The sequence below is a fragment of the Homarus americanus genome, unplaced genomic scaffold (genome assembly GCF_018991925.1).
Source record: "Homarus americanus isolate GMGI-L3 unplaced genomic scaffold, GMGI_Hamer_2.0 scaffold41366, whole genome shotgun sequence".
Classification (NCBI taxonomy): Eukaryota; Metazoa; Arthropoda; class Malacostraca; order Decapoda; family Nephropidae; genus Homarus; species Homarus americanus.
In genome coordinates this window covers 6,806,667-6,829,921 of record NW_024723541.1, presented here as the reverse complement: position 1 = coordinate 6,829,921, position 23,255 = coordinate 6,806,667, and the positions used below count along the sequence as shown (strand labels likewise).

Here is a 23,255-nt window from a genome sequence, read left to right as displayed (position 1 = left end):
CTCCTCGGTCAGCTCAGTGTCGTGCTCTTCAATTAGCTCCCTAATCTCGTCCTCTGCCATGTCCTGGAAGCCTTCAGCAGCCACTTTCCTTGACAGTGCCAGGGTCTTTCTGAATATTTTCATTAAAATCCATCAAAATCATTTTCCTTGTCATCGTCTTAAACACCAAACAGCTCCTCCCAGTCTACTCCTTGAACAGGGCTAGAGGGTACGTGTTTTTCGAATCGTTTTCAATTAAAACAATGTTACAGCACATGTATATTTTACCTAAACTGTGCCTGAATGAATATATTCTCAGAAATAAATAGTAGTTTTGCTGAAACGTGATGTATTTCAATGTAAAATAGGATAAAATACATGACGAAAACAAAAGACTTTACCTAACCTTCCAATGTTCAAGAGATGTTACTCGTTTTTTTAATAGTTTTCGGTTAAAATACTGTTATATTACAATGATATTATATTCATACTGTGCTTGATATACTACATTCACGGAAATGTAATATTTTTGCTGAAATGACATACGTATTACAGTGGAAAGTGACGACGAAAACAATGACTTTCGCTTTCTTTCGTTCAAAAGATGTTACCGTAATCGCTTTTCGAATGGTTTTCAGTTAAAAAAACTGTTGCATCACAAGTGAATTAGGATAGAATATTATTGTAATACAACAGTTTTTTAACTGAAAACCATTTGAAAAGCGATTACGGTAACTTCTTTTGAACGAAAGAAAGCGAGTCATTGCTTTCGTCACTTTCCACTGTAATACGTACGTCATTTCAGCAAAATATTACATTTCCATATTCTCAGAAATAAATAGTAGTTTTGCTGAAACGTAATGCATTTCAATGTAAATTAGGATAAACTACATGAAAACAAAAGACTTTACCTAACCTTCCGATGTTCAAGATATGTTACTCGTTTTTTTTAGTAGTTTTCAGTTAAAATACTCTTATATTAGTGATATTCTATTCATACTGTGCTTGATATAATACATTCACGGAAATGTAATATTTTTGCAACTACAATGCTGATGTCAACACAAGCGTGGTTACAGCGAGACTGACTGAGCGAGGGAGAGCTATGTGTGTGTGTGTGTGTGTGTGTGTGTGTGAGGTTGTGGGAGCGGGCGGTGTCCCGTGTTTGGTGCCGCGCGCGATTTGAATGTACTTCAATTACTTCAATGTACAGAATATTCCTCCGGCGGGGCAATCCGCGTATTTGCAAATCCGTGTATTATAAACCCGCGTATGTTAAGGGCCGACTGTACTTCACTCCTGAGCATTTGCTTCAAGTATATAAGGGATTCATTCGTCCTAACTTGGAGTACTGCTCTCATATCTGGGGTGGCTCTTCTTCTGTCCAACTGGGTGGAATCAAAGGCATTTCATCTAACTAACTCTCCTCCTTTAGTTGACAATATTTCTTCATTTTCTCTTCGCCGCAATGTTGCTTCACTCTCTCTTTTACAGGTACTTTAACGGGTAATGTTCGGTGGATTTGGGATCTTGTGTACCGCCGGCGAGGCAGTGGGCTCGTCACACACGTCTTGCCCGCTGTGCCCACCATTTCTCTGTGGATGTCGGTCACACTAGAATAACCCGTTATAGTACTTCTGTGTTTCCATACTCATACAATGTCTCAATAAAAAGATGGTTTTCCGGCAACCTCTCAGTGTAGGTAAATATAACCTTTTTCGCCTCCTAGGCCCCGATGTGGGTCGATGACCTGTGCCGGGGTGGGCTATTCCCCGTAAAAAAAAAACTTTCATGTAAATTGACAATTTCTCCACCTGTTTTGGGATATTCTTGAGGTAGGAAAGAAGTTAGCTTCTATAGAAAAAATGATGCTACTATAATGTGGAGTCTACAAGATATTTAGATTAGATTAAACTAAAGATATCTTTGTAGACGGCATGCTGTAGTAGCACCGAAAATTTGTCTGTAGTTACTGGCTAACTCAGACCCCTGTTCCAGAGTATCATGCTGTAGTACAGTACAATACTAACAAGGGATCACCTGAAGAATCTCCACCCCAGTTTATTTCACCTAAAAATTAACCACCCTAACACTATTTGGGGGAAGGGGGGGGGAGTTTGGCTGGGTTAGGTTAGTGTTAGGGTGGTTAATTTGTGGTGATCCCACCGACTTATTCCTTACCTCAAGAAAAATCATATATACAGTGTAACCCCGCTTTACGCAGTCAATTGAACCCATGGAGGCCTGCGTAAAGCGGGAAACGCGTAAAGTGAACAACAGAACATTTGGGATTAATTGAAATAAACACTGGACCAATCCCCAAACTCCACTTTTTCAGACACAATACCTACGTTGTAGTAAAAATAACTTCTTAATTTTATGATGGTATGCACACACAATTAATAATTAAGAGAAATATCAATAATATTACGTTTTTTAACACTTACATTAGTAGAAAAGATGGCTGGGCACACGGGGATGGGGGGTTGATTCCGAGGCAGAGGGCAGATTATTGGCCCTCATCTGTATCACTTGTATCACTTGTATCACTATCCACCACAGAGGCTTGCAGGGCCTCTTTGTCAAACCCCTCAAAGTTCATATAAGTCCATATCCTCACTATCTCTATCACTGACTTGGGCCGGCTGTGGTGGGTGGTGGGTGAAGAACTCGGTAATGTTTTGATGACTGGGCGACCTTGTGCGCACCCTGCCTGCGCCGCTTCCCGCGTATATGAGTAGATGCACCACGTAAAGTGGGAATTTCGGTTCTGGCGGGGTACCGCGTAAATGTAGAAACGCGTAAAAAAAAACCCCGTAAAGCGGGGTATTACTATGATGAGGAATTGTGGTTTTCATACTGTATTTTTACTCTGCTAACTTCTACAGCTTGAACACTAATCTACGTCCACCCATATCAACTTGCCTACACCACTGTTTTCTTATAATTTTAATGCTACAGTACCAACTACTGTTTTATAAATGGAAAGACATGAAGTATGCTTCATTGTACAGTTTGTATGATGAAAGATGTACCAACCTAAACTACTTAACATAACCTAAATAAAATATATTGTATCTTATCATTGTTAAGCGAGGTTAGGTTAGATCCAATGGGAAACATTGGAAAAAATTCTGAATACTGTAAAGTATTATCAGTTATTTACAGGACTAGTAATATATATTTATTATTTATTGTAAGTTAAAAGGACATCACAAACCTAATAGACCATCAATAGTGGTTTTCCAGTGCTGATAATTGTTCTTATTTATAGAATGGTAAAAGTTATGAGCTCCTCAACTGTGATGACCACATGGGGCTGATGAAGAAGTACAACAAGGACCCGGCTAACTATCGCCCAGATATCCTCCATCAGTGCCTTCTAATGCTGCAAGACTCCCCTCTTAATCAAGCTGGCAAACTCCAGGTAGGATAACTGGGATTCAAGTTAAAAATAATAATTATTTTAACAGTTTGATTGTTACTAATTATTTTTATTTATTTATTTTTTTAAATTCAGGATTCTTGCAATTAGTAGATGGAAATGTGGAGAAAATTTTGTTTTCATAACTGCAAATTTTTGTAAATCAGGGTCTACCGGTTTGTTTAAAATTGTAGAGGTCAAATTTTTTAATCACCTGGTAGACAGGTACAGCAATGAGTATTCACATTAGGGTTTTTGTAATACACCTACAGTACTAATTTCAAATATGATACAGTATTGTTCTCTACCATTCTATTATAAAACCTTAATTATAGGGTTTAAACATTTGCTGTTTTCAGGTGTACATTCACACAGAGAAGAATGTCCTCATTGAAGTCCATCCTCAGTGCAGAATACCAAGAACCTTCAAGAGATTTGCAGGTCTTATGGGTAAGATAATTATGCACCAGCAGAATAGACTTTTTTTTTTTATAATGTAATGTTACTAGTGGAGAAATAAGGGAATGTACAATTTATAATTATTTCAGAAGGTTGTTTGAAAGTATAGTACATTATACTGAGGAAAACTTTTCTTCTTTTTTCTCTCACTAGTTAATGGGGAAATTTGAGTGTCATTCACGATATTGAAGGGTGTGATGAAAACAGTCTTGGGTATGCACCTTGGTACCTGTACTGTGACAAGGAGAATAACTGGATTATGGTAGTTCTATGAACGAGGCTAGTAACAGAAATAGAACTGTAGTGCGACTACAACATTAGCATACATCTTTTTGATGTTCTGTACTACAAGTGGTTGGTAAAAACCATTAAGGTTAGGATGGTACAAGATGATGCTAGTAATGCAGTACTGTACTGTATTTGCTTTAGAGAATTGTACCAATAATTTTTCTCAAAGTTTTTAAACTCATTATCAGGGTAGTTTTACAGCACCTGTCATTTCTCGAGACAAATTTTTGCGTGCAAATAAATTTAACATGGTTTTTAATTGGCCATTCAGTCAAGTTCATCACAGAAGATGCCATCATAAGTGTAGTCGAGCCTAAGCATTGCATAAATTAAGCTCTCATCATTAGGTGGTACAGTATGTTAAAGGTGGTCAGGAATCACTTTTTTGGGCCATTAACCACCAACTTCTATATTGCAGTACAGTGGTCCCTCTATTAACGAACAGTTCAATTAACGAAGTTTTGGTTAACTAATTAGCTCCCATAAGGATTTTCAGTTCCATTAACGAATAAAACCTCGATTAACGAAAGCCTTCGGAGAAACACGCTTTGTTGTGAGCATCAGCTGTTCGGTTAGTCCGCCAATACAGTACAGTGGGGTATGCTATAACGAACGTAATTGGTTCCAGAACCTCGTTCGTTATAGCATTCGTTCGTTATAGGATTAATCCGTTCCAGGCCCCCAAATACAACCACTTAACACTGAAAAAATTCTGTGGAAAATGTAAAAAATACGGTACTTTATCTTACCTTAGTGTTGTTCAGCATGCAGGACAGGAGGCAGAGGGGGAGGGGGGAGGAGAGAATTATTGAGAAGAGGTGGAAGGAGAGGAGTCATCCTTCCTAGCCCTCTTTGGTGACTGTCTCACAGGCACTTTGTCTGTATGTTCTTTTGTTATCTTTGTAAAGAAGGTATCCAGGGTTGGCTGCTTCAATCTTGATTTCTGGACCTTCCAAAAGTAGTTCATAACATTGTCATTGAACACACTGATGGCCTTTTGCACAGAACCAACATCAGGATGATAATCCTCAGCAAGCTTGGACAGTTTGCTCCAGCAAAAGAACGCATCCTTGAGATCTTTGGCTGGAATGATGCGGCTTTCCTCCTTGTCCTCCTCCTCCCCTGACTCCTCAGAAGTTAAGCTCCGCTTCAGTGTCTCGTTTTCCTCTTTGTGAAGCTCAAGCAGCTCCTCAGTGGACAGTTCCTTACTGTGCTCTTCCACCAACTCCTCAACATCATCATCATCCACTTCCAGGCCCATGGAATTGCCCAGAGCCACAATTTCATGAAGAACAGCCTCTTCTTCTAACTCTTCGAAGCCTTCAAAGTCTCTTTGAAGGGCACATTCAGGCCACAATGGCCTCCAAGCAGCACAAAGACACCTCACAGTAACCTCTTTCCAGGCTGAGGTAATTAAAAATACAGCATCTGCTATATTGAAGTGACTCTTCCAAAATTCCTTCAAGCTAACATCACTGGAAGAAGTGGACGCAAAACATTTTCTAAACAGTGCCTTTGTGTACAGCTTCTTAAAGTTAGAAATTACCTGTTGATCCATGGGCTGGATGAGAGGTGTTGTGTTGGGTGGCAAGAAGTGCACAGTGATGAAGTTCAACTCCTCTGGCAATTCAACCATCAAATTAGGAGGGTGGGCTGGTGCATTGTCCATCACCAACAAAGCTTTTAGTGGAAGATTATTCTCCCTGAGGTATTCCCGAACACTGGGTCCAAACACCTCAATCACCCACTCAGAGAATAAATTCCTGGTCACCCAAGCCTTTGGGTTTGACCGCCACATAACACCAAGGCGGGTCTTCCTAGTGTTTTTTAAGGCTCTGGGGTTTTCTGCATGGTACAGAAGGAGTGGCTTTATTTTGCAGTCACCAGAAGCATTAGCACAAAGAAGGAGGGTAAGCCTGTCTTTCATTGGCTTATGGCCAGGGACAGAAGTTTCCTCCTTGGTAATGTATGTACGGCAAGGCATTTTTTTCCAAAATAGTCCAGTTTCATCACAGTTGAATACCTGCTGAGAAACAAAGCCTCCCTCTTTAATAATATTCAAAAAAATGTCATGGTGTTCCTTAGCTGCTTCCTTATCGGCACTAGCAGCATCACCATGTCTCACAACACTATGTATTTTATTTCTTCTTCTGAAACCAGTAAACTACCCCTTGGTACCCTTAAACACTGGCACATCACTATCACTTGCACTGGGAGTCCTGGCTTTAAGGTCCTCAAACAATTGTCTGGCCTTCTCACAAATTATAGCTTCACTAATGCTATCACCTGCCATTTCTTTCTCCTTTATCCACACTAAGAGTAAATTTTCCATCTCCTCAATCACATTACACCTTGCTTTGCTAAGTCTAGAGATTCCCTTAGCCACTTGCACTGTTTTCAACTCCTCTTTATTCTTTAAAATCGTACATATAGTCGATTTAGCCATCCCATACTCATCACTAAGTTTCGCAATGCTTGTTCCATCCTCACATTTCTTTATGATTTCTTTCTTAGTTTCAAGAGTTATGAGCTTTCTCACTCGCTTTGAACGATTCATTGTCACAATTGTACACTTGTATAACAAAATATTTATACAAATAACTCTATTTCCACATCAAAAGACGAAATTTCAACAATAACAGTGGTGCACTGGCTACACAATGAGACAAAGATGGCGCCTGACGCTCTTGTTGTGGGTCGCGGTACAACAATATTCATGTGCCAGGCGAAATAGTCCGGTATTCATCCGCGTTCGTTGTAGGAGTTGCGTTCGTTATAGCATTCTCAATTTTATAGGTAAAACCGTTCGTTATAGGAATATTCGTAGTAGGATCCGTTCGTTATAGCATACCCCACTGTAATTGGTTCTATATTTACATTTGTTTCCAGTCGAGTAAATATCAAGAAAGTTGTGTTCTTGAATATTTTTGCAGTTTCATATTAAAATTATTGGTCATTCTAAAATTTAGCCATCCAAGCTCTGTCTACATAAAGTTTTTCAACTAATATTTTTGGCTGGATATATGTAATTTTACTTATTTACATGCACACACTGTTCTAAGGGCAAAGCTTTACTGTACATGTACTCAAAATAATGTACAAAATGATTACTAAGATTTTTGTCTTGTACAAACTATAGCATTATATTCAAATTAATCATTATCTCACAAGAATCCCAGCAATGTAAATTATATTCTCCCAGGTCATTTCAGTGGCATTTTATAAGAGAGAAGCTTAGTCACTCTTAAGGACTGATAAATAAACACACACATTAGACCTTCGATGCCAACTATTTAACGTATCACCTCACCTCCTCCCCCCCCGCGCCCCCTCCCTCCCTCCCTCCCTCCCCCGATCTGCCCAGCCAGGGTTTTAGGCTTACAGTTTTTATCTTATATAATATAACAGGCTAAAGTTAGGAGAATATAATTTGCATTGCTGGAATCCTTGCAAGACAGCAAACAATTTGAATATAAACTTCATATATTTTGCACGAGATAAAAAATAATCACCTGTATCACATTACAGTTGTGATTTAAGAGTTCTAGTGTATATGTACTGTACGTGTATATACTATATATGGTGATTTAATGGCAATTTGGGGAATTCTAGGAGTGTTTGTGACTATGCATTTTTTGGCTTTACTTTGTATGTACTTTTTCAGTGAGGTGGAACCAATTACCCAATATCCCATTAAAATAATAGATTCAGTTAACAAAATTTTCGGTTAACAAACGACTGTGGAACCAATTGTGTTCGTTAATCGAGGGACCACTGTCCTGTACTGCACTGCACTATAAAATTACAACTAAACCTACACACAAACCTCTTGTTATCATAGAATCTTGTCTGCCATTCATTATGTCCATCCTTACAAAAACTATCATTCATTCTTCACTCGATGTCTTCCTATGGTAAATGTTATTGACACGAATCACGTCAGATTATTGGGTAGCACTATTTGCATTGGTGACGTGAACTGGGTGATTAAACTTTAAAAAAATTTACCTTTTTATTTTTCAAGATAATTGTCAACTTTTGGTAGATTTCTGCTGTCCTATCAATTTCCTCCCAACAGTCGTGCTGGTAGGTTGCATTTGTCACTACAGTATTTCCTCTCCCACCCTCCCCACAATTAGTCAGATCAATATTCCGAGGCACCGTTGGAAAACTCAAAATTTCGCTTGGTAGGTGTATGAGAAATATTTGAGGTATGATGCTGGGAACAAATATTTTTATTTATTATTTTCATCTTATTTTTTTTTTTTTTCAGGTTATCTTAAAGCCAAAACAATAACAAAGTCAGTGATGTATAAATCGTGCAAAAAAAACCCAACTATGTCTTGTGTGATAAATTGGTCACAGACCAAGATTGACCAGACCTCATGTGAGTGGTCCCACATGACTTTTGTTGTAGTCACAGAAACTGAAAAACTTATTGCATGCACAAGAGGGTTAATATATTATCTCCCAGATTAAAATTACAGTGGTCCCTCGGTTAACAAACACAATTCGTTCCAGAAGGTCGTTCGTTAACTGAAACCATTGTTTCAATGGGATTTTGGGTAATTGGTTCCAACTCACCGAAAATTACATATAAACTAAAAATAAATGCAGTAAAGTATACTTACTTTGAGGTTTGCATGTAGAAGGCTCCTGGTTGATGATGATGATGGGAATTAGAATGGGGGTGGAGAAGGTTGAAGAGAAGGCATTTGGGTGGAAGAGAAGTCACCCCATGGCACCATTTCACCCATAAAATTTTAGTTCCCTTGGTGTAATTCAAGATTATTTTCTTTAAATCACCACTGCACTGCATTATGTATTGTCAATATGTAAAATAAACTTCAGAATGACCAATAATTGTACTGTAAAAATATTTTATGTTCAAGAGAGTCTTAAGCAAGATGCTTCCTCCACTGAGCAGACACACAAACTGACGCCATTCTGGGTGAGTCAAGTGGCTGTTTGGCGCGCTAAAAACTAGTTCTCTGTACTTCAATTATGTTAAATAATTGTTAAAATGACTAAAAAAATTTAATATAAGATTTGGAAAATTATTGAATAGTACAACTTTCTTGATATTTACTCAAATGGTAACGAATTTAAGCCCTAAAACCTATTACTGTATTGGCGGACTAATACTACAGCTGGTGAGCAGGCGATAACATGTTGGGAAAAATTTGTATGGAGTTCGTTAACCAAATTTTTTTCATTAACCGAATTGAATATTCTTATGGAAGGTAATTCGTTAACCGAGGGATCACTGTATTTATACAGTGCGTGTGCGCACATGTAAAATTTTTTGCTAATTTATCAGTTATTTTTACTAAGAATACTTTACATACACATACTACAATCCAGCTTGTGCTGTCTCTCCATTTTAGTTAATACTAGATGGCCTCTGATACTGAGTGTACAGTAGGTGCCCACTATTTTACCAATAATGAGGTTAATGGATTACAAGTGAAGGAAAATTAATTATACAGAATTTGTTTCTATGTTTAAGATTGTCTATAAAACTTATTGTAGGTGACCACAGTGGAATGAATTACAGTAAAACACACACATATGCAATAAGCATTCTTCCAGCATTCACTGTCATTCTATCTAACTGCAGTAATAGATGGATTCTGCAGTAGTACAAAATTATGTTACCAAGGTAATGTAATTTTTTTTTTTCATAAAACAAATTGTATTTCAGTTCAGCTCTTGCACAAATTGAATGTCCGAGCTTCCGATGGGAACATGAAGCTATTGAAAGTTATACGCAATCCAGTCACGGACCATCTCCCTCCTGGCTGCAAAAAAATTGGCACCTCATTCACAGCTACGAAATTGGTCAATCCTCGAGAGATTGTTCCCAACAATGAACCAATTGTTGTGGTTATTGGTGCTATGGCTCATGGAAAGGTAGGAATATGCTTGTATAATGTAGTGGAGTAGTGTTTATTTTCTATTAAAAAAAAATTAAATTGGGTTCTGTAGGTTATTTGCAGTGTAACCATCACTGCACTCACATTCTTAACTGTAAAGGTAGGTAGTGGTGCCCATTTACACCTGGTTGGGATTGGACTAAGGGTTTCCCCCAGGCACAAAACAGTGACCCTTAGGTCAGGGGGATTAGTCTCGTATATCCACTTGACTACTGCATCCTGCAGATTTCCTAAATACAGTAGAATGAAGTAAAATTTAATACTGACCTCTATTTTGGGTAGTTATAAACAGGATACTTGATAGCAGCAGTAGTTTTTGTTATTGGCAGTCATAAACTTCATAACCCCTAAACTACAATGACTTAATCTTTTGCATGAAATGCCATTCTCCTGAGTATGATTACTACAGTGAATAAGGCCAATTAATAAGATATCTTAACCCCTGAATACAATGTTTTATTCCCCTTAAGGACAATACTTATTCCTTTGAATATGATGAAATTGTAATTGGGGGATTAAAATCATTGTATTTAAGGAGTTAATAGCATAGTTGTATTTACTGATTTGTTAGAGACTATAGAATAACTGTTATTCAAGGAGTCCTCCTTTCTCAGTGAATTAATTTTGATGGTGTTTTTACAGTACATACTGTATGTACACAGGTTATAGCATACTTTTTCCTATAAAGCTTCATTAATATTTTATAGCCATTACCCAGGCTTGAGTGGGTTATCTGCAATTACCTGATGGCAGCTCTCAATGATGCACAATCTCTTGAAGTCTCTTATTTAATATCATTTCTTAGAACCTCTCCCCATGCCCATCTTGGCCTACCCCTGGCTCTCCTCCCCTCCACATTTAAGCTCATGCATCTTCCAACTGAATCAGTTTCATCTATTCTCTCCACATGCCCAAACTATCTCAGCCAAAAAGTGAACTGAGGTCTGAGCAGCAACCAGGTGTGACAGCTTGGCTGCTGTCATACTTGTCTGCTACCTGTTCAGTATATGTTAGCCTTAGGTGTGAACATGCAAGGTAGAGAAAACACTTTTGTTATGAAATAGTTTTAACCATTGGTTTAAACTAATCACCCTGAGGCTAAGGGACTCCACACCCACCAATTTCTTTGTTTTATCCTCCAAGTGACAGTACAGTGTAATAAGTTTAACAACAAAAGTAGAGGTCAAATAAACTTCTAAAATTAAGTATATATATCAGCACATTGCACAAAATTGACGAATTATTCGATAATACAGTAATAATGTTGATATAAATAACTTAAACTAGTTGTTTTATGCAGTATTATGGCACAATAATTATGGAAGCCCCTCGAAATCGTGGATGGCTGGCCCACCTGGCGTGAATTTGTTTAAGGTGTAAAAGCTGTCGCCAACTCAACAACCACACCCTAAATTAACGAGCTGCATGACCCAGTGTTAAGGAATAGTCCGAGAAGACCAGAAAACTCACCAACTGCACTGGCTAACCATTACCCCGGAATACGATCCGTAAATCGATTAACATCCAGGTTCCAAATTAATGATGGGTAGACAGAGGCAAATGGCGTAAAGAAACTGGCCCATAGTTTCACCCTGCCCGAGGATCGAACTCAGGTCCACTCGCTTGCGAGGCGAAGATGCTGACCATTACACCACAGGTCATGTAAGGCACAACCCTCGCTTTACGCGGTCCCACTTTACGCATTTCCACGTTTACGCGGTACCTTGCCGAAACCGGAATGCTCACTTTCCGCGGTGCGTGTACCCCTTTATGCGGAGAGCGGCTGGTGAGCCGCGCCATTTTTGGATCCAAACCTCCCGCCCTCTCCCGCCATCCGCCATGTTGTGTAAGCGGCGCGAGTAGGTTGCGCAGTGTGTGTCTTTGTTGCGTTATCAGTGACGTCATATGACGTATCGGACTGTAATTGGGCCATGCATCCTTACCTCCCTCCGCTGTTAGCTGTGATTGGTTTAAAGTAATATGATGTGTCCACCCGCGGGAGGGAGGGAGGAAAGACGACGCTTGACCTAGCCACGGCAGTTTCATCCCTCCAGGCCACACCGTGTATACGTGATTCCATTGTTCTGTAAAATGGCTTCCGCCGGACCACCACACCCAGAGAGAAACCTTTCCCAGCCGCCCTAAGCCAAAGAAGACACAACGTTCCATAAGCTACGAAATTAAGTATAAGATCATACAAGAGTTGGAGAAAGGAACATGACAGGTTGATCTCGCGCACCAGCATGGTGTTAACGAGTCTACGATCAGGACAATTAAGAAGGATGCAGCCAAGATAAAGGAGCACATGAACATCACAAAGTCTACAGGTGCTTCTATGATCAAGTATTTCCACAACCAGGTGCTTCTCAAGACGGAAAAATTACTTGTGAGCTACTTGGTGCGTCAGGCGCGACGGAACATGGCTGTGGACATGCGCTCAGTTAAGGAGTATGCACGTGAACTGTATGCTGCAGTGTCACGAAAGATGGGAATTACAGAGCCCAAACCCTTTAATGCTTCCTCTGGGTGGTTACAGAGGTTTAAGAAGAGGAACAAGATCACCAATATCAACATTGGTGGTGAAGAAGCTAGTGCTGACCGTGTTGCGGCTAGGGAATTTCCTCCGTTTTTACGTGAGATTATGGAGGAAGGACAGTACACCGACGACCAGGTGTTTTACATGGACGAATCTGGTCTTTTTTGGAAAAAGCTACCTTCCAAGACCTTCGTAGTGAAGAATGCCAGCAAGTGTCGGGGCCGGAAGTTGCAGGAGTGCATCACCATCCTGTTTACCACCAATGCCTCCGGTACCTGTAAGCTCAAGTTATCGGTGATCCACACAGCACACAAGCCGCACGCCTACAAGAGCATGGACATGACCAAGCTATATGTCCACTGGCTGACCGCACGTAAGGCATGGATGTTCTCTACACTGTCCCTCTCCTGGTTTGATGACTGTTTCGTTCTCGATGTGAAGAAATTCTGTGAGCAACAGAATGTGCCATTCAAGATTTTGTTGCTGCTTGACAACGCACCAGGACACTCGCCCCTACTGTTAGATCGTCACCCCAACGTAAATGTGGTCTTCCTTCCTCCCATCACTACGTCTATAATACAGCCCATGGACCAAGAATTGATCTGTAATGTAAAAGCTGCATTCTCTAAAAAATTCCAGCTCCTGAACGACTACACCAACACCAAGGAAGAGTTGCGTAACCTGAGTGAAGACGACGAGGATCAACAGTTGGCAGAGCAAGAAGTACTTTTAAAACAATTCTGGAGAGCATTCAACGTCAAGAAAGCTGTGGACTTCTTGGTGGAGGCATGGGATCAGCTGTCTGTAGCAACTGTTCGTCATGCATGGAGACATGTGTTGCAAGGCATTCCGGCCGTTAGGCAGAGTCAATCTGTGACTGGTGAGGGTCAGACTGTTGCAGTAGCAGTGGACCTTGCCAGAGAAGCTGCGCAGAGTGTTACAGCTGCAGGCTTCTCCGAGACCACCAACGACGACATCCTGGAGGTGATAAGGGATCCTGATGTGACTACCGACGAGATGGTAGATGATGATGACGTCAGTGAAGAGGCAGGTGGTGTGTCATCCCAAGAAGAACGCCGCTTATCCCATAGTAATGTTAGGGGTGTCATCGAGTGTATCGAGAAAGCCAAGCTCCTCCTTTCCGACGACCCTGACGCAAACAGGTATGAAATCTTCACTACCCAGCTGTTGCAGACTATGGAGCCCTACATCAAGGTTTATCACGACAACATAAACACCAGCCGTCAGCAAAGCATAACAAGTTCTTCGCCCGCAACCCACCACAGCCAACCCAAGTCAAAGATAGTAACAGAGGCAGAGACAGTGATGATGACTTTGAGGGATTTGTCAGGGAGGCACTAGTATGTGTGGATGACACCGATGAAGACTCACCTGAGGGCCAGTAGCCTGCCCTCTGCCTCGGAATCAGCCTCCATTCCCCTACGCCGACCCATCTCTTCTACTAACGTAAGTGTTAACCCCAGCCTTGTTTTTTTCTAACCTAACCTTCATTTTATTCTTCTCGTATTGACTGTTCCCTTCTATATTATGTGTGGGTGAATATTATCATAAAGTTAAGAGGTAATTTTTAGTAAAACGTACGTATTGTGTCAGGAAAAAGTGGAGTTCGGGGGTCGGGCCGGTCTCCATTTCAATTAATCCCATATGTTATGTTGTTCACTTTACGCGGGCCGCCGTGGGTTGAATTAAGCGCGTAAAGTGAGGGTTCACTGTATATTACAAACATATCAACAGTAAACAGCTCCTCCCCAACTTACAACGGGGTTAGGGACCCAAATCCAGGTCGTAAGTCGAAAATGCTTAAATAATACATAGAAAATCTAAAATGGGTGTCTCTTTTTCTTCTCAGCACCACAAAACTCTCACTTTGAAGCTTGCCAGCCATTTTAAAGTGAATTACAAACAAAAATTTTGTCTGTGTACTGACGTTGGGACTTGAAAATACATAATTTGACAAAATTTTGGTACAAATGAGGCAGGTCGTAAGTCAGGGAGGAGCTGTAGTTTTTCAGCTAGTATATACAGTAGTTAGTTGAACCCACAGGGTACCGCAGAAAATGAAAACCACGTAAAGTGAACAACAGAACATATGGGATTAATTCTAATAGAGACTGGCCCGACCCCCAAACTCCACTTTTTCCGACACAATACCTATGTTGTAGTAAAAATAACATCTAAATTTTATGATGGTATGCTCACACAATTAATATTTAAGAGAAATACAGTCGCCAGGTTAATGTCCATTCAAATAATGGACTCAAATCCCCCCCCCCCTCTTCCCAGCTCACTAGCTCCTACCTCTCTGATTAATGTTTGGGTGAAAACTCTAGATTTTAACGTTTAGTAATAAATAATACCTCAGACTAAAGTTAGGATAATATAATTGACATTTCTGGATTCCTTGCAGGTCAGGGAATATTTTGAATGTAAACTTCATATATTTTGCACAAAAGATAAAATATTTGCTTTGTGTAAACCAAATTATTACTTTAGATCTAAAATTTGTATGTCTAATGCAAAATCCATGATGTTTATATTCAAAATGATCATCATATTGTAAGAATTCCAGCAATGTAAATTATATTCTGGTCGAGTAATTTGTATGAATTTTATGAGCTAAAACAAATATCTTCAGTTAATAAAAAAAAAAATATTCTTCACGACACTATCTGTCAATCAAAGTACCCCACCTTGCCTCCCTCCTCACACTCACGCCAGCTGGGTCGGTCGGTCCCAACCCCCCCCCCCCCACCCTCCTCCCTACCAGATAAATGTGTGTGTGGGTGAAAAAAACTAGATTTTAACAGTAATAAATAATACCTCAGACTAAAGTTAGGATAATATAATTGACATTTCTGGATTCCTTGCAGGTCAGGGAATATTTTGAATATAAACTTCATATATTTTGCACAAAAGATAAAATATTTGCTTTGTGTAAACCAAATTATTACTTTAGATCTAAAATTTGTATGTCTAATGCAAAATCATGATGTTTATATTCAAAATGATCATCATATTGTAAGAATTCCAGTAATGTAAATTATATTCTGGCAGGGTAATTTGTATGAATTTTATGAGCTAAATAAAAAAAATATATATACTTCACCGCGTATATGAGTAGATGCACAGCGGAAAGTGAAAGTCTGGTTCTGGCAAGGTACCACGTAAATGAGAAATCGCGGAAAGTGAAAGCGGGGTAATACTGTAATGCAAATATAATGTACTACACAGTTCTTAATTGAAATATTAAAATATAAATGCCAAATGCATATCTCAGTAACTTTTCGAGGTAGTGCAGTGATATCTCCGTTAAACGAAACAATTGGTGCAGAGCACTTCCAGGAATGAGAGATTTCCGGGTAGTGAGACAACTTTCTCAAAACCGAAAAAAAATCCCTCGTCCCCAGAATTTTCTGGGTAACGGGATTTTTTTTTCTTTTTCTTTTTTTCCAGAAATTTTGCATTACATCAGATCTCAAACCAGAAAAGAAATCCCTCGTCTCCAAAATTGTTCTGGGAACCGGAATTTTCTCTGAATTTTCCAGACTAATGCATTATTTTGTCCCAAAGTTGGAAAAAAATCCCCCATCCCCAGAATTATCTGGATGCCGTAAATTTTCTCATAATTTCCAGAAGATGCCCCTAAATTTTCATCTCTCAAACCAAGAATAAAAATTCCTCATACCCGGAATTTTCCAGGTGCCGGGAAGATTTTCTCGGAATTTTCCAGAAAATATGCCCTTTGGAAAATGGTTCCCAAAGCTGGGATTTTCCAAAAAAATCTGACTGGTTAGATTTTCCAAAGATATTTTAATGCTGGCTGTTGAGGGGTTCTGGTTAGAGGGATTCTGACTTGTGAAGATATTATGTATACACAGTATAGTACGTGTCAACGAAAAAAAGTGGCACCGCCAGCGTAAACGGCCGAGAAATTTGATGCCGTCAGCATAGGCATAAATGATTTCAGAAATTGACGCCATTAGCGTCAACACCTAGCATCAATGAGTTTTCAGTGACGTACAAATGCAGCCCCGAAATGCCTATTCTCCTGTGTATGGGAGTAACATATGCAGAATCAAAATATATTCTTTAATTTTTAATCATTTATTATTATTTTTTTTTTATTTTAATTATTCATTTGTTCCCCCGCAAGAATACTAGCATCTCAAAATGCTTGTCGCTCATTCTGCTGCGCTTGGGCCTCAAGACGTCCTTGCCCATGGAGAACATGGCCTTGTTGGTCATCTTTATAACAAGATAATTGAAAATCAAACTTGTATAAATAAAATATTTAAGAAGTTAACGAACAAATTGACACTTGACTCTCCGCTCGGGTGAAAAGTTGGCTGCGTCACCTGCCCAAAAAATTGATGGTGTCAGCGTCAGCAAAAAGTTGCCGCCGTGCATTAACGGCGTCAACGTACAACACTGTATACAGTATCCCTGTTAGCCAGAACAATTGGTGCAGAGGTCTTCCGGGGATGAAACTTCCATATAATGAGACGACTTTCTCAAACCTGCAAAAAATCCCACATCCCCAGAATTTTTCCGGGTACTATTGGGAAAAGTTTCTGGGTCTAAACTACTCATCTTGCACAGACACTAGCCCACATCCCTGGAATGTTCCTGGGTGGGGGAAACATTTCCGAATTATAAACTTCTGCATCAATCTGACACAGCAAAAACTTATTAAACAAAATTTTGACATGATATAATGATGGGGGCTCAAGTCTTTATGATAAAACAGAAGAAATGTTCTAATTAAGTTAGAAACATCCTTTATTTTCTAAAACAATCCTGAATGGAGCTGTTTATGTTACAGCCAAGACTGGAATTTTCCACCCTGTACTGGGGAAAGTTTTCAAAGAATCTAAACTATGCAAATTTTGACATGATATAATGATGGGGGCTCAAGTCTTTATGATAAAACAGAAGAAATGTTCTAATTAAGTTAGAAACATCCTTTATTTTCTAAAACAATCCTGAATGGAGCTGTTTATGTTACAGCCAAGACTGGAATTTTCCACCCTGTACTGGGGAAAGTTTTCAAAGAATCTAAACTATGCATCTCAAATGGACAGTCACAGAGCTGTATTTATTTACACAAACACCATTGAATATTGTAGATAAATAAAATAATGGATAGGTAAACCTCAAGACGTGATGGGGTTAGGTTCCTTAAAACCCATTTCTAGTCGAATTATTATAGATGGGATATGTTTCTAGCCAGTCCCCAAACACACATGTATCATAGACAAAACAATTCCTACAATACTACTATCAGTACAAAACAATTAAACAACATTCACCACAACGTGTCCCCTTCGAGGCTAAGTAGGTGGAGTGGAGACGTCACGCTGACTCCCACCACAGCCTCTAGGAGTCTCAAGCTGCATAACAAAATCAAGCTTCACCTCAGAGACAAGGTTGTCTTGGATGCCTTGGCCTTTCCAGACACAAAAACAGAGTAAAATTTTGACGATGTAAAAAAATCAACACCAAATACCACTACACGATGGCTAAGATCAGATTTACAGTGATCATTACCCGAATGATGTAACCTCGGAATGACGTCAAACATGCAACCTATACAGGAGGTTCTGCCAGTCCCTGGTAACTGCCAGGCTCAGCAGTTGAACCATGTTAAGACGTTCAGAGTATTATTTGCGTGTAGATGAAACTATCCTTTGTACATAAAATAATGTATACTGTACAGTACCAGCAAATGTGAAAAAATAAATAAAAATATTGTGTTGCCATTCATTTCACAGGACATGGGACAAAGAACATCCGAGAGATCCCCGCTCTGTGGGCTTACTCCCGTGTACATGTTTTTTTTTCCATTTTTGTTTTTTACCTTATGATTATTTTTTTTTTTTGTGTATTTTTTTTCACATTTTCTATGAAAGATTTTGTGTACTTGTAACAGAGTAAAAGAAAATTACGTATGTCTTCCCAATCTTATGAGTTGAAAAAGCCTTTTTTTTTCTTTAAACCAGTTTTTGTGATAAAGTCCAGAATGCGACGTCTAGCTTTATACCTACATATATAAATGCCTTGCATTAACTCGCCAGGCCAACATACAGGCAATTAAAACATCGAGTTGAAAAATAAACTGTTTTGAGTGCTAACTCTGGCTCAAGAGCACAGAAACGGAACTTATTTCCCCCATAAGTTATTGATATACACCTTACAATGGCTTTTCAGAAGTCCCTAACCCCATTGTATAATGGTCATCATCTTTATGAACTGTACAGTAAACCCTTGATAACTTGCAATATATGGGGCTCTTACCATTTCCAGATATCAAATTTTTCGAGTTATCGGGGCATTTTCATCCCACCCAAATACAGTAATATCTCATTAGCCGGAATCCCTCAGACCCGGAAATCTCTGATAGCCGGAATTTAAATTTTTTCGGAAAATCGTTGTTAAAGCCAGAAATTTTTTGGAAAATTCCAGCTTTAGGAACGATTTTCCAAGGGGCGCATTTTCCGGAAATTCCTTAGAAAAATAATTCCAGTACCTGGAAAATTCCGGGGATGAGGGATATTTTTTCAGGTTAGAGAGATATAATGGGCAATTTCTGGAACTTCCGAGAACATTTTTCCATTACTCAGAAAATTCCGGGTATGAGGGATTTTTTCCGGCTTTGAGAGTCGTCTCATTACCCGGAAGTCTCTCATTCCCTGATGTGCTCTGCACCAATTGTTCCGGCTAACGGAGATATCACTGTCTCTAACTTTTGGCCAAAATAATCTACCATAATCAGAAAACTTCCACAAAAATTAACACTTACCAGCATTGCAGTTGAAGGATGAAGATTATTCATGCTTGTGGTGCCATGTGGTAGGTGTCAGAGAAGGAGCCACGAATTACCCAAAAGTACCAAAAAGCATCCAAAAGTATAGCAAATAAGGGTAAAATCTTAACGAATATCTGTTATACATACACAAAACATGTTTAATAATATTTTTAGTGTAATTTTGTAAAAATAATTTGCAAGATGAAATAATAAACATCGAAAACCTTTCGGTATTGGCGAACGCTAAATTCCAAAGAGTTCGTGAACAAGGGAGATAACTCAGATCCATCGTGATGCACTTCGCTAACCTAACCTAACCTAACGAAAGGTAAATGCTACGGCTATGTTAAATACCCCAAAGTAACAGAAACATCGGTAATTATATCTCCATTTTGGATAGGTGACTCTTTGGAATTTAGCGTTTTTTGCTGTTTGTTATTTAATTATTTTGACTACATTTCAATGAAAACATTATTAATCAGGTTTTATTGGTGTAAAACATATATTCGTTAAGATTTTACCCTGATTTAATATACTTTTGGGTAATTCGTTGGACCAGTCAGAGGTGGTGGGGGCTCACTGCACTACAGTACCATATACGTATAGTACAAATCTGTATTGTAAGCACTTACAGCACCAACTTTAAATATTATTCAGTTAAACATTACTTTACATGTATAGTGGTTAAATTATCAATGCAAATGGAATAGCACTTTGTACAAAATACCTGAAAATAAGTAGAGCAACTGTGGATGGGTATCCTCACAAGGCCTACAGATGCATAACTGAGCAGCTGACCAGGCAGAGCCTCCCACTCATCCCACACATATTTTGCCATTCCAAGGTTGCTTCATCAGATCTTGGAATATTGCAAGTTATGTAAAAATACATTTTTTTTAATGTTAAAAGTAATTCAATAAAATAATTTAGTAGCATATTTTACTGCCATTCCAAGTTGCATACAGTATATCGAATTGAGTTAAGCGTTTACTGCACTCGCCAGCAGATGCTGTCATCTTGAGTCTACAGTAGGCATACACTGTCCATTCTGCTGAATGTACAGGACTGTATACAAAACTGGAATCACATTTTGTCTTAACACTGCAATCTTGGCAGATTGTTTCCTGGTACTGTAATGTACAGTACTACACAACATCATTGTACACAAAACATCAGCGAGTAAGGGATCACTCCAATGGCAGAATAATACAGTATGAACTTATTGTGCATGTTACCTCCACAACTATAGTCACTTTATGCGAGCTTGGCCCAGAAGCCACGCCCCCTTTCTATGCTGAAAAGTAGCCGATCGGTCCATAAAAAGTGTTGGTTTACCTCTGCATTTATCATACTAATATGTTCATAATTTATAATTAGACCTGTTCTTCTCAATAATAATGTTAACAATTACAAACATAAAAATGCAAATGATTTTAAGGCACTAGCACTTCAAAGGGGATGTTAAAAATGTTAGAATATGTATCACGAACGGTCGAAGTCGAGGACCAAAGTTGCATTCAGATGAAGCCTATCTATTATTTCTTTGTTTTGTGGCAAACAAACTAATAAGATCAAACATATAGCACAATAGACAATTCCATACAGTTTGTAAAGGCTAGATATAGTGTAAATCATTGTTTAACTGAACAAATTGATGAACATACGCACAGTTCGTGGGGAGGTACGCTCAGGGGAACAGCCACAGGGACGGAATGAACTGCCCCGCCTTGGTGTAAAAGGTTGTTGGCAACTCTGCAGTTCGCTCCATCCCTGTGGCTGTTCCCCTGATATACAACTGTGCGTAAATGAGTTACAATGATTCTAGCCTTTACAAACTGTATGGAATTGTCTATTGTGCTATATGTTTGATCTTATTAGTTTGTTTACTTTGTTTGCCACAAAACAAAGAAATAATAGATAGGCTTCATCCGAACGTAACTTTTGTCTGACTTCGACCGTTCGTTATACATATTTAATCATTTTTAACATCCTCTTTGATTATGCTAGTGCCTTAAAATCATTTGCATTTTTATTTATGTAATTTTTAACATTATTATAGAGAAGAACAGGTCTGATAATAAATAGTGAACACATTAGTATGAATAAATATACAGCGAAATGAACATTTGATATGAACCAATCAGCTCGCTTATAGAAATGGGGGCTTGGCCTCTGGGCCAAGCTAGTGTAAAGTGACTATAATCACCTCAATGTGCCCGGCATATTAGGACACGGAGAGAATTTCTTGAGAACGCGTCCCTTCACCCGGATTAATTCCTACTTATGGAGAGATTACTGTAATATTGAATGTTATACTGTACTGTACAGTCTTTCTTTTTTAAATTGGTCACTATTTGTTTGAAAACTGTTGATAAATAATATTTCTGTTTTGAAGCTAACATGATTTACATGTCCAAAGTTTATGTATTAAGAACATTGGCAAGCTGTAAGACATGTTGTAGCTCAAGCACTTACATTCAAGTTATTGTGCAAGTTATCTAGTGCGATACAACCTCTAACCTATTGACTGAAATGTGCAGCTTTTATAAAAAAAAAAAATTTGCTTTTGGATATTTTTAGGTAGAAGTGTGTAATCAAATACTGTACATGTATCTCGGTATTTTCAGATAGAAAATGTTTAACCCCCCCCCCAAACTGTTTGTGGAACGTTTTCAGTTTAAAAGGGGAACTACAAAAAGCTTCTTGATACTTTCAGGTGGATACAGAATACGTGGAAGAAGAGGTTTCATTCTCCAGATACCATCTCTCTGCTGCTTTAGTTTGTGCTAAAATATGTTCTGGTTTTGAAGAAGGTTGGAATATCAAATGAAATTGTATTTCAGATCTTCAAGTAAAATTAGAAGGCTATAAACCGGTTTGTATTTTCCTTTGTTGCCGTGTTTATTGTGTAATTTGTCAGTCAGATAAGTTTTCAAATGTTACAATATATGTATGGCATCTCATTCTTTATAATGTTGGCCCCAGTTTTCTGATATTACAGCAGTACAGGAAAAACAGTACAGCTTAAAACTTAGATACTCACTTGTGAGCTTTGCATAAAGTAATTTATAAACAGCCAGAACAGTTGCTAAATTTAGATATTATTTTAATAATTTATTTAAAGCATATTTAATTATGTAATATACTTTTAGTGAGCGTGAAACTACACCCCGGTTGCCATCAAGCATGTTGAAATTTTACAGATGGATGCCCTTCCAAAATGCCAACCCACAGGGTCACAACTCCAGTTAATCAGAGACTACCTGCAATACTTGGGTATTATACTGAAATAAAAAATCAAACATTCTACAAAAATTTCCATAAAGCTGGACATAATTACCATAGTACTTACAAGAGAGTGGGAAGATTCGTGTCCTTCCCAGTTTCTGATGAACTGTAAAGGTCAGGCTAAACTTACATATGAATCTGTAATTAAGAGATAATAGGAATCAGGGAACCTGTTAATACAAAGTCACTTTTATTTCTATCTAATGTACAAAATATATAAATGGCTGTAGTTAACTTTGGCTTTCCCAAAATGTCTTCCTTATAAATTACACATGAATCACAGACTCCTGAAAGACATTAAAAGTTTAAGAATATAGAGTAATAACGGTCCTCTTTAAACAATAAATATATACAACTCCTCCCCGACTTACGACCTGCCTCAGTCATTCCAAAATTTTGTCAAATGTATTTTTGACTCCCAATGTCAGTACACAGATAAAATTTTCATTTGTAATTCACTTTAAAATGGCTGGCAAACTTAAGTGAGTTTTGTGGTGCCGAGAAGAAAAAGAAACACCC

The 23,255-nt window shown here is 38.6% G+C and overlaps 1 protein-coding gene across 2 annotated transcripts in view; it reads left to right on the top strand.

The window, feature by feature from the left end:
* The window catches only part of LOC121863615 (ribosomal RNA small subunit methyltransferase NEP1-like), a 37,044-nt gene extending 14,074 nt beyond the window's left edge, over positions 1-22,970 (top strand). Inside the window, exons 2-6 of one of the 2 annotated variants that reach the window (XM_042362353.1) lie at positions 3,254-3,406; positions 3,763-3,853; positions 9,855-10,063; positions 22,165-22,323; positions 22,652-22,970. In XM_042362353.1, coding sequence (XP_042218287.1) covers positions 3,254-3,406; positions 3,763-3,853; positions 9,855-10,063; positions 22,165-22,278 — 567 coding nt within the window. In that variant the 3' untranslated portion in view covers positions 22,279-22,323; positions 22,652-22,970. Of the gene's footprint in view, positions 1-3,253; positions 3,407-3,762; positions 3,854-9,854; positions 10,064-22,164 lie in introns of both variants that reach the window. The other variant, XM_042362352.1, reaches the window with a different exon arrangement.
* The last annotated feature ends 285 nt before the right edge of the window (positions 22,971-23,255 follow it).